Here is a 12,945-nt window from a genome sequence, read left to right as displayed (position 1 = left end):
CGATCTACAGTCTCCAGGTATTCTCTTCAGTTCTTCCGCTAGAGTTGGAGCTCTGTTGTCGGATTCAACAAAGTTTTTTCCTAACGTCGAACTGGTCATGAATTCTTTCAGGTGTTTGGTAATTTCTTGGGTTCTTCTAGGTCGTCCCTTCTGACCCGGAGAGGAGGATCCGGTCGCGGGTCCATTCACGTAAGGTACTTCAATTTCAAGACCTTCAGCAAACTCTTTTGCCTTCTCCAAAAGCGATGCAAATGAAGTGTCAGAGTGCTGTTCAGCTATTTCCTTCCTTGTTGCTTGAATCAAGGTGCGGGACCTTGATATTACCAGATCAACTGCCTGAAGCTGCTCAGAAAGGGAGTTTGTCTTCCTCAGAATTGCTCCCATAAAGAGCAACTGGAATATAACTGTGAAAGATTTCATTTTTCTCTGGAGCCCAGCTGCTTCTGCTCGAGCTTCACTATCAGCTCCCTCGCTAACTGCAGAGAGTACAGCCAGAACACATTCATATCGGAGTCTTATCTTCGATATTGATCGATACCAGAATGACCATCTTGTCGCAGCACTGCTTTCTAATTCTAGGACTGGCAGTTGAGTAGCCCTTTTGGACTTGATAAAAAGCTGATGTCTGGTGTTGCTGATGAAAATGAACGTTTAAAGATTTTGGACTCACGAATAAAATTAGGCAAAAGTTCCAAAACCTTCAAAGCAGTTTGCAACGACCAGATTTAGTTTATGCGCATAGCAATGAATTTATATTGCTGTGGCGCTTTCCCTCTCAGTCGCGTTTGAACACCAAAGAAGGGCCCACTCGTCACGCTTGCTCTGTCGTAGCACTGAGCAACACAACAGTTCCAGTCGAGACCAAGTTTCGCCACTGTGTCGTGAATGAAGCTGGCTAAAATCTCAACATCCAGGCTTTTCATATGATAGCATCCTATTGGTCTTTCTCGTACTTTTCCCTCGTTGAAGTACCTCAGAAGAATGGCGAGCTGTTCTTTCTTCGAATTATCTTTTGTCTCATCGAAAAGAACAGCAAAGTATTTGGCACGCTTAACTTCTTGCACTATTGTATACCGAAGCCTAGATTTGATAACTGAAATTAGATCGTTCTGGTATTCGTGGGACGTATAGTGGCCGTATCGTGTTTGTAGCTTGTTGAAAAGCGTGGGAGAATACTTGGCGAGAAGATTGCAAGTTTCAACGAAATGTCCTTTGTTTGGCGAAGATTCAGTCTCATCGTGGCCGCGAAAGGCTGTACCCAGTCACCCCAGTAGGGCCGTCACTTTCAGTAAAGCCTTTACGTGCTCCTTGTTTTCATTCATCTCCTTATTCCTGTCCGTTGACAAAACAGGTGCGATGGGTTGCATCTCCTTGGCTTGTATAGCTTTGAACTTCGTCCACGAAACTGCACTGTCCCTGTGGTGGTCACTTTTTGCATGCTCTTCTAGAACGCTTGAGATATCCTTCCATCTTCTAACGCCGGTCTCGATGAAAGGCCTCGCCCCGTATCTCTGTCCGCGAAGGGTTGACGGGCTGCCAAAGTGTCTGCAGCTGAAACAGAAAACCGAATTTTCCTTAACTGAGTACCCAAGCCAAGGATGCTTTCCATAATACGAAATATTAAATGACCGTCTTAGCTTGCCGTTTGCTGAAACCTGTGCAGGGTACCGTAGCAGCTGTGGTTGACATGGATGGTCGTGGGAGGATGAAGAAATATCAGTAGGACCACTTGAACGATGATGCTCTTCATCTCGAGTCGTATCTCGTCCAGATTGTGCCTCTTGAGCAGTGACAGGCGCAGTGACTCTTTGAGTCGTCTCGTTTTCTACTAGCTCGGTGTGACCGACCACCACGTCCTTCGAAGGACCCAAAGCGATGGCAATGGTTTGTTCGGGTGCTGAGTCAGGCACCTGATAGATATACCCAAAGGTTAAAAGCCACTCTTGTACTTTGAAACACTATTGAACTCATTTTCAACATTTAAACAGTTGCTTTTTTTAGTATGTTAAGTCCAAACTGCGTAGCAGTTTCCGCTTTCAGCACAGCAGTTCGGGAAAAATAGTGCTAGAACTCCTCCATGGTGTGACAGTTTACTAAAGTATATCTAACTTCGAAAAAAAACATGAAATTTCAGCAAAGCCAAAGAGGGCGTTTTTTGGATGATTATACATGCGTTGATTTTTATCTACCCTTAAAGACAATAATAGAAACTTTGGGCTTAATGCAATAGCAACCCAAATCGCAAAAAGCCTTTGCAGTAGTCCTTGAATGAATGATTCGGGTGTCATGACAGATCGCAAATAAGCTAAAGGCGCGTTCGATTTGCTGTAGTTTCAGTTACGTCCTTCTCCGTTGTGGGCTTATTTGCATTTTTTCTGAGACGTTCACCCATTTAGTCTGAAGAACTACTGATAATGTGACCGCCAAACAGGTTCATAATTTTGGACTAAATGGCGAAACGTGAAGCGTGACTACCGCAAATCGAATGCGACTTCATATCACCAGTCGACATTGTAGCAAATCGAATGCTATAAGCACTGCCAAACTGTGTGGTTCAATTAATAAAAAAAAGAAAAGAAAACAAAAACCACAATCTTTGGCTTATGCCCCTTCAACCCATGTAGTATTTTTAACAATAAATTTAACTGCACTGCAAATGTTTTTGTTTCCATCAATAAAAAAAAAACGAAAAAAAACAACAATCTTTGACTTATTCCCCTCAAACGATGTAGCATTGTTACCTATAAAGTTAACAGTGCTTTGCAGAAGAAAAAAGAACAAAACAAAACAACCTAGAGGTAATCTTAATCAAACAGTTCGTGGTAACGAATTGTAAGTAAGGAGCGACCCGGCTCAATGGTAATCAAAACTCTAGAAAACGGATTTTTGATACAAGTAGATACATCAAAAGAATCATATTTAAAGGCTGATTTTCAAATATATAAGTTTCATCAAGTTTAGGGCTACCCATCACAAGTTACGCACCTGAGAAAATTTGGCTGATTTTCAAAAAAAGGGAGAAATACCCCCTAAAAGTTATAGAACCTTAATGAAAATCACACCATCATATGCAGCGTATCAGAGAACCCTACTTTAGAGGTTTCAAGCTCCTATCTACAAAAATGTGGAATTTTGCATTTTTTGCCAGAAGAAAGATCAGGGATGCGTGTTTATTTATTATTATTTTTTTTTTTTTTCCCCAGGGGTGATCGTATTGACCCAGTGGTCCTAGAATATCGTGGGAGGGCTCATTGGAACGAAAATTAAAAGTTCTGAAAATTAAAATTAAAAGTCCCACGCTCATTTTTTTCCCAAAGTTACCCCATCAAAATTTCTAGATAGCCATTTTGTTCAGCATGGTCGAAAATATAATAACTATGTCTTTTAGGATAACTTAATCCCCCAAAGTCCCCAGGGGGAGGGCTGAAAGTTATGAACTTTACCCAATGTTAACATATAATATTGGTTATTGGGAAGTATACAGAAGTTTTCAGGAGGGTTTTTTCTGGTAGTGAGTCGGGGGTTATGTTGGAGGATCTGTCCATGAAGGAAGTTTTCATGGGGGAAGGGAAATTGCCACGAAGGGGGCGCCGGCTTTGCCAGCATTATTTATTGGTTATTGGGAAGTATACAGACATTTTCAGGAAGAATTTTTTCTGGAAGGGGGGGGCTGGAGGAGGGGGTTACTCGGGAGAATCTTTCCGGATGTGTTTGGGGGGTAAAGGCCCGGTCTATCAAGGATGTGCTTGATTTCGAAGCATTATTTAAAAAACAATCAAAAGTTATATTTTAAAAAAACAAGTTTTTTCAACCGAAGGTAGTAAGTTGAATTAGAAATTAAAACGAGAATACCTTATTAAGTATGTAAGGGGGTTCTCTCCACACTCCGACCCTTGAGCTGTAAACAACAGTTTTTTTAGTGCTTTAAAAATAGATATCTATTATAATTAAACGGCCTTTGTGATTCAGGGGTTTGTGAATTATTTTTTTTTACTTTTAACGTAAAAAGCGTGGTATTAACTAAGGGGAGAACCTCTTCATATACGTAATAACATATACGTAATAAAAAAAACAATAAAAAAAAAACAAGCGATACGGCTCAATAGTAATCGAAACTTTTAAAAACGGAAATTTCATGTCAATAAATGTATCAAAAGAATGGGTTTATAATGCTGATTCTAAATATATAGATTTTATTAAGTTTAGTATTACTCATCAAAGGCTACGAGCCTGAGAAAATTTACCCGATTTTTTAGAGGGGGTAACATCCCCTACAAGTGAAAGAATTTTATTGAAAATCACACCGTCAGATTCAGCGTATCAGAAAACCCCTATTACATAAGTGTCAAGCTGATATCTGAAAAAATCTGCAACTTTGTAGTTTTTGCTAGAAGAAACATACACGAATATAGAAGCTATTAACGAAAGTAAGCTCGTAAAGTATGTCCTAACGAAAGTTAGAAATAGCCATTTAGCAAAAGAAGAGTAAAGTTTTTATTCAAATTTTGTTTACTTATTCAATGACGGCGAGCCAAAATAAAAGCTGTATTAACTACAAAACGATCAGAAATTAAATAAAAAACAAGTTTTTAAAACTGAAAGTAAGGAGCGACATTAAAACTTAAAACGAACAGAAATTATTCCGTATATGAAAGGGGATGTCCCCTCCTCAACGCCTCACTCTTTACGCTAAAGTTTGACTCTGTCTCATAACTTTGTTTTTTAAAACAATAGAAAACTTTAGCGTAAAGAGCGAAGCGTTGAGGAGGGGACAGCCCCTTTCATATACGGAATAATTTCTGTTGGTTTTAAGTTTTAATGTTGCTCCTTATTTTCAGTCTAAAAAACTTGTTTTTTTTATTTAATTTATTGGAAACCAGGTCTACTGCATATCCAGTATTATTTTGTATTTATTATTTTTTAGTAAAAGGCTAGTTAATTTTAATGTTAACTATACTGCATGGGTTGAGGGGCTGCAATTTTCTTTTATTAAAGAAGAATTAAATGACAGAAAACAAGGAAAGATCTAAGAAGAAAACTAGAAAGTAAAAGAGGCTACCTAACTTCTGAATTAGCTTTTTTACAACAGTAAAAAAGAATTAGCTTTTTTTTAGCAACATAGGTAGTTCCCAATGGGACTAAGCTGGTCAACTGCTATTTCCGTTGAGGTTATTTTTGGCGTTTTCCTACCAGACATGCTGGAATATTTTGAGGGACTGTCCTTTCTTGAATTTTAAGAAGAAAATTTACTCCAATTAATAGAAAAAAATTAAAAATAGCTTTTCCGCTAATATATGTTTCATTAAATCTGAACTTCTCTATCTCCGGGACAAACTGCGAGAATTTATATGGTTTTGCTAAGATTTCCGGGAAAGTAGGTGTCGGCTTTTAGTTTTGCGTCGATTATTCGAATCTTTTATCCAAGCTCTACAAGCCAGGGCAAGACTGCCCAATCAATTCTAAATAGTTTGGCCAGACAAACTAGAAAAGTCTATAATGGGCGAGATAGGGTGAAAATTTAAGGTACCGAATCCTCTTAACACAATATAAACTACCCTGCGGGTTTCATAATATTAACTTTGGTCCACCAGATCGCGAAAAAAAAAAGAAACGACTTAATAAAACACAAATACTGTAGGTTACTTACTTGCCGAGCCGGTTCACTTTGCTTCTTAATCTATCTGTTCAGAGAAACTTGCTTTTCTGCTTCTTTCTCCTTCTTCAATGCTGCCAATTTACGCTTTTGAGCTCCTGACAAACTCATGAATTCTCAATGGCTCTTCAGCTGCTGATATTAGATAGTAAACGGGCTAATAATACATGGGTTATATATGGATGGTCTTACGGTTTTAAACAGATTCATTTATTTGAACTGATCTTTATAATTTCCCGAATTTCCTTTTTGCCGCTCCCGACAAAGATTCCGCTCCCGACAAAGATGCCGCTTCTAAAAACAATTGCACCCTTCCATTCTATAAAACATTATAGGATTACAATTCAACGGAATAAAACCAAAATACTTGGCCGGCACGAAAACTTAAGACTCCAAAAATAAGTAGAACGTAAGTAGATAAGTAGATTTAATGTTTGGAAGTAGAATAGTCCAAAAATAAGTATTCTACTACCAAAATAAGTAGAAGTGGAAACACTGCTCATGATAGCACATAAGAAAGATGTTGAATCAATAAAATCAGAAACTGATCTGTCACTTCAACCCTTGCACGACCCAGTTGCACTATTATCTAAGTTAATCTACATATAAATGTAGCATTTTCGAAATTTTGACTAATTGCTAATTGTAATTTTGTTCCTGTATATTTTGCAAAAGAAAAAAAAGGCCTTTTTGGGAGGAAGCTTGGGCCCCCCAGAAAAATTAGGGTGGACAATGGCCCACCCCTGCCCCCACCCCCCAAATGGCGCCCCTGCTCTTCACCTCCTATCACAGTCTCAAAAATTTCATTCGCTGGAATTAGATATGTATTGTGCTGAAATAGTTCATGCTATGAAAGTTGCGGCTTCCGTTGCGGTTCCTGTTATTAGAGTCCATAAAAATACACAAAAAAGGGATGGTCTTTAATGCCACGGTTTGGTGAAACAAAACAGAAACATCGGCTATGGTATCATATTTGGGATCAATGTGACCGACCGAGAAATGGCCCCCTTTTCCAGATAGATAAAACAACAAAAAAGAAATATATAAGGTTAGTGGCAACATGGAAGAAACAACAAGTAAAAGATATATCAACCAAAAATAGGAATAATCCAAAGTTACTTTATAATGAGGTTAATAGATTAACGCAATCATCAGCTGATTTATCCGACCAAATCCAGCTGGAACAATGGTATCGACATTTTACTTCAGTATTTTCGTCCAACCCACCATCAACTGAATTGAGTTATCGTGAATTGCATTTTTCTCAGTTGAACCCGTATAAAAACTTAATTTATTTTTCTCCATCTTCGGTTTTGATTACAATTAGATCACTAAAATGTGGGAAGGCCCCAGGTCCAGATGGTTTGTTATCAGAGCACCTTTTGTATGGTACTTCAAAACTACTAGAACATCTTACGTTATTATATCAAGTAATAGTAATCCAGCATTATGTCCCTTCTTTGATGGAAGAAGGTAAAGTAGCTTGTATACGCAAGAAGGGCAAGGATCCTTCATGTTGTTCATCGTATAGACCTATAACACTTTGTTCTGTTATTAGTAAATTATTTGAAAATATTTTACTCCCATATTTATTAACAAAATGTGATGTGGGGAACCATCAGTTAGGTTTTCGAAGTGGTGTAAAGGTTCAAAATGCACACGCAATATTTCTAGAAATATTGGAACACCATCATAATTTAAAAAAAACAACTATTTGTGTGCGGAGTTGATATTTCAAAAGCGTTTGATAGTATGTTGCATAACCACCAATTCATCGGAGAGAATTTTTTCGGGAGGGCAACTTTCAGACCGAATTTCTTTGCGTCGTGGAGTAAAACAAGGGTCGGTTCTTAGCCTCGTTATATATAATAACGCAATTAGAATAGCCACACGGTACCTACCCCCATATGTGATTGACGGTATCGACATTAGCCACTTGTCGTATGCTGATGATATTTTGGTATTTTCGAACAATTTAATATCAATAGAGAATGCATTTAATATATTATATCCACATCTACGGGAGATAAAATTAGAGATTGAACCTACTAAAACAGAATTCCTAGTGACAGGCAATAACAGTGATTTCCAGCATCATTCAATTAGGGTGGGATCATTTAATATCTTTAATAATGATTCTGTTAATTACCTTGGTTTGCCTTTTAGCCGAACAATTAAAGCTACGCGGGAGTTGGTGTTATCGTCTGTACTGGGAAAACTTGGGAAAACTTATGGCCTGCTAGTCAGGGTGAAAGGTCGTTTTGATAAACAAAGACTTGCTATAATTTATAATTCAATGTTTGCACCTCATGTATTTTTCACTTTTCCATTTTTGAAGTTTTTAAGTAAAAGTGATAAAAAGTCTATCCGCGTGTACTTCTTCCGGTTTTGTAAATATTTTCTTGTAATTCCACTGTGGTTCAAATATAGGTATATTATACGAAAATTCGGAATATCAATGTTATCAATATTAATGTTAATATAATGTTAAAATGGATCAACAATATGACCGATTTCTTAGACGATAGAAAATAGAATAAATTTTCCCCTTAATTGTCTCGTTTAATGGAAAAATAGTTTTGTCGCCATTGCTTTAATAAAACAGCTATTTATGCGTTATGTATTATGAGTGTTTATACATTATGTTTTATGATTGTTTTTAGTGTTATGCACTAAGGAGCTATCATAAGCTATTTATTATATATTCATGAGCTATTGAGTATTATGAGCTACTTGTTGTTGTCTTTTTTAGTAGAAGTTTAATTTTGTATTTTTCAGTTTTTTTTTCATTTATTTCCTATGCTCCTCTGTGTACATCATGTATGTATAGAGGGCATAAATAAATTATTATTATTGTTATTATTCAAGAAAATTCTGAAAGTCTACATGACCAAGGGTTATGTAGGGTCTTTTTCCAGGTATGGGAAAAGTTGCAAAGCTGCCAGTAGCAGAATTCGACTGAATTCCAAAAACTGCAGACACTTTAGCAGCACAACTTGTGTTTTGACAGCTTTTCTTTCAGCAAAATGAATTTTTCTATGTTAAAATGGGATTTTCAGACAAAACCTGCCAACAAATTTCACTAGGCCATGGAAACTGCCAAGTAGCATTGCTACTATGCTACTCCACTTTTTTCACTTCAGACCCAGGACGTAGGATATTGTTTGATGATGCTACAGTTTCTGTGTACCGTATATAAGGAGGGGCTCTTAGTGCTTTGCAGTTGTTTGGATCTTGTTTTCACTTGAGAGAAAACTCAATTTTGTTTGATACTGGACTCAGGACTTTTTGCCTGATGTTAAGTTGCTTTTGTAGTGCTCTTGAATATGAGCCGTATAATTTGGATACTATAATCATCTTGTAGACAATATTGTTCTTTATAGAAGTTTAGTTTTGTGTTGGTATCCCAAGGGAAACCTTTCAGTCTTTGCATTGGCCTGACTTTTTTAAAGCAGATGGCTTTAGTTTCTACTATGTAAGAGGACAGCATTCTATCTAGAATTATTCCTAGGTTCTGTACCTTTTTGTATTTGAAGTGAGTTCATATGCTTTGTAAAAGGGTTTGAACTTTGTTTTCTGTGGAATAGCACAAGTGTTGGATTGCCATGATCCAGTGCTAGGCATGGTAGAGGGTTATTTTTTGTGTATGTACCAATTGTTTAGTGTTGTTTTCCTTTATTTCTTTGATTAAGGCTTCCAGACGTGAAGCCAAATTATCCAAGCTTTTAATTGTAGCCAATATATATTTTCTCATTGGTGCAATGGAAAGTTTTATAAGCTATTATATACTTACGTTTACATCAAATGAATACCATCTTAAAAACCTGAATACTTACATTGCTTTGAAGCTTGGTTCAGTTGAATTCACATGCTAATTTAATCTCAAAGTTTGAATGCTTAGAAGTTAGAAAAAAACCGACAGTACCTGCTTGGAATTGGAAAATATTATGGCACTGTCTCATCACAACTATGGATAATATTCCTGTCATAGACATGTTCTGACCTGGCTGTATCTTTTTGTAACAATAGCCAACATAGATAAGTACCTGAGCTGCAATAATTGAAAACATGTTATTTCATAAACTGTGTTGTTAAATTGAGATGTTTACCCATCTTCCTAAACAAACAATGCATAATTATTGGCCAACCATGTTTTCTTACACTCCAGATACCAGAAAACTTTCTTTTATGGGGGGGGGTGTATCTTGAGGCTTTATTTTTTACTTTGGCAGAAGGGTTCTTAGCTAATGTTAGGGATGACTCACTCAATCTCCTATTGTCTGCAATTATGTACTAAAAATTATTTTCTGTTTTTTTTTTCAGTCTGTAGAATTTGTTACCTTAATGTACAATTAGCTAGAAATACAATTACCTGAATTCGCACTTTGGAGCAAAATAAGGTACAATGCTGGATCTGTTCAGCTATGTTGTTGAGATGGCAACTATTTATACACTTTACACGAAATAAACAAAAAGAGGGTTGTGACTGTGTTTAGAGCCCAGTGACATGCCTTCCGACTAGGAGAGCACTAGATAGATGCAACCTAAGCCGACTTGGTAACGGTGACCATAGATAGGTATGATCAGGAGATCATTCTTCTGTGGCTTAGGGTAGACACTGCTACACAACAACAGTTTCTGCTATAGTATGCAAGTTGGTTGAGTATTACCTTAATTACCTTAATTTGCAGTTCCGAGCGAAATTAAGGTCCATGCTGGATCTTTTCTGCTCCGCGTCAATGATAGTAATTTGGAACGTCACTGTGTTACGGGCCCAGTGACGTTGTATTAGTTGGCAGCTGAGACGGACGCACTGTCCCATTTATATTTCCATTGCTTGTTGTTCCATTCTTTGCCAAGTCTTGACTTGAAGGAGGCACTAGTGGGTGCAGTCATGGTTTTGTCTTGAAGGTTGTTCCAGTTGTTGGAAATACGCTCGGTAAAAAAGTTTTGGCGCATTCTGGTCTTCACTCTTTGCTTTGCGAGTGTCCTCTAGTGTCGTGTTGACCTGTATGTTTTGTGAGGAGGGTGTTGTTTGGTTGACTGTTATATTTGTAGGTCAGCATCATATTACATCTGCAAAGTCTGAAGACCATCGTTGGTAGTTTAGGTGCTCCAGTCTCTTATCATACTGCATATTTTGTAGACCCGTGATGCATATTGTGGCACGTCTTTGAACTTCTTCAGTTATTCTGGTGTCCTGCTTGTAGGAAGGGAGGTCAGACATGTTCCAAAATCCTAGAATGATCTAAAAATAGCCCTGTAAAGTCTCAGAAAGACTGTACGACAGCGGCTGGTGATAGTGCGCTTCAGCAGGCCTATACTTGAGTTAGCTTTTGACACCGGTTGTTGTCAATGCCCGTGGAACTTCAGTTGCTCATCAACAAGCACTCCCAAGTCTCGTTCTGCATGACTGGTTTGTAGCTGAATATCATACTGCAACTTCTGGTCACGCATGGTATACTGGTGGTGAGGATCGTTAATGCCGTAATGGAGGGCATTGCTTTTATTGATGTTGAACTGGAGCAGCCATTCACTGGTCCACTTCCGAATTCTCTGGAGGTCTGATTGCAGGCTTTGTTCAACGGCTGGTCCGAAAGCTTGGAGTCATGAGGTTGAAGAAGTAAAGTTAAGGTAGCAGAATCAGCATCCTACATCAACTTCTTCTATATATATATATATATATATATATATATATATATATATATATATATATATATATATATATATATATATATATATATATATATATATATATATATATATATATATATATACATATATATATATATACATGACATGAGTGATGGACAGCTCCAGTTTTTTCTTGAAGGTTTGACTTCCCATTCTTTGTCGAGTCTCCTTTTGAAAACTTACGCTGATGTTGATGATGTGGTCTCCTCACTTAAACAGTTCTTATCATTGATAACCCTTTGGCTAAAAAAAATCTTGTTTAATTCTGTGGTTAACTAAGGGCTTATGAAGCTTCTTGGAGTGACCTCGCTTTTGTCTTTCATTGTTTACCTGAGTAAAGAGCTTGTTTTGGGCTTCGTTAACATGTTTGTGTGTCAGCAGCATGTCACTGCGCCTGCGTTGGAGGGTCAAAGATAGTAGCCTTAGGGTGGGTAGCCTTTCACTATAGTGTTTCTCACCAAGTGGGGAGATACATTTAGTGGCCTTCCTTTGCACACCTTAAATCAGCAGAATATCACTTTTGGAAAAGGGACCAGCAAGGCAGATTCCAAACTGCAGGACTGGTCTCACAATTGCCTTATATAGCTTCAGAAAGATTCCACATGGCCGACTAGGAATAATTCTTTTAATAAGTCCAATGCTCAAAGTTGGTTTATAGGCCCAGATAGTTGCAAATATTGGTATAAGTTGCATTGAGTCATTTTCTGACAATTGCTTGTCTTGTTTGTGACAGCTTTTGGTGCATAATAATTGCATATACTATAAATTTGGGTATAGGCATGCAAAGCCAAAACCTTGTATCTCTATTGAAAGTAAGGCTGTATTTTTGTTTAGTGTAAATATTATCCATTAAGGCTATAGTCTTTCATAACAAATGTAAAAGCCTATAACCTTGATTGAACATAATTTTTTTTTATTGCACATATATTGTGTTCGAACAATTAATATAATTTTTAGTCCTAATCAAGTTAGAATACTTGCATATGGGGGAGGGGGAGTTGTGTTGATGGGGGAGTTTATCCTATCTAAGGTTAATTCAAAGGGACCACCAAGACAATTTGGTCTTAAAACGTACTTTTTAGACTCCCTTCTGATGTCGTGAAGTTTTTACAATCATTTGTTTCAGGATGGATGTACTTCATGAACGCCTGCTAGAATTTCGGAAAGATTCTGACAATAATACTCGAACAGTCAGTGCGAGGTGTACCTATTTGGATTATAACTATGATGCATCAATCAGTATTATATGTGGAACATATCTCATATTTGGAATGGTGTATAGTCTTTTTGGTAATTTTATTTATATAATTAACAGTGTTGGCGAGATGCATCTGGTCAATAGCTAATATGCAAACTATGAACTAGGGAGTGGGTAATTGTTTCCCTGGAGAGTTGAAATATGATCAGTCAGTTGGTCTTTGCAAAAGGTGACAAACTGTATATATAGTTTTGTAAGTACATCGTGTTTTGTCACATGTATTAAGGGTGAGTTTGAAACTTCCACGAAAGGCTTGTATTTTTATTGAGTAAGGAGGGGGATATAAGGGGGCTTTGACTTTTTGTGGAAGAGAGGAGACTATTATTTATCATTTCTCCAG

At 37.3% G+C, this 12,945-nt stretch overlaps 1 protein-coding gene across 4 annotated transcripts in view; it reads left to right on the top strand.

Moving 5' to 3' along the window:
- LOC148956176 (transmembrane protein 198) overlaps nt 1–12,945 on the top strand; it is a 73,633-nt gene that overhangs the window by 28,014 nt on the left and 32,674 nt on the right. For all 4 annotated transcript variants that reach the window (XM_089094298.1, XM_089094306.1, XM_089094324.1 and 1 more), the window contains one exon: nt 12,474–12,637. In XM_089094298.1, the coding sequence (XP_088950424.1) occupies nt 12,475–12,637 (163 nt within the window). In that variant the 5' untranslated portion in view covers nt 12,474. The remainder of the gene's footprint in view (nt 1–12,473; nt 12,638–12,945) is intronic.

Source organism: Artemia sp. Qi Xiang Cuo, chromosome 1 (assembly GCF_049724085.1).
Source record: "Artemia sp. Qi Xiang Cuo chromosome 1, ASM4972408v1, whole genome shotgun sequence".
In the NCBI taxonomy this organism is placed as follows: domain Eukaryota; kingdom Metazoa; phylum Arthropoda; class Branchiopoda; order Anostraca; family Artemiidae; genus Artemia; species Artemia sp. Qi Xiang Cuo.
The sequence above is the reverse complement of the archived record's forward strand: the minus strand, read 5'-3'. Positions and strand labels throughout refer to the sequence as shown.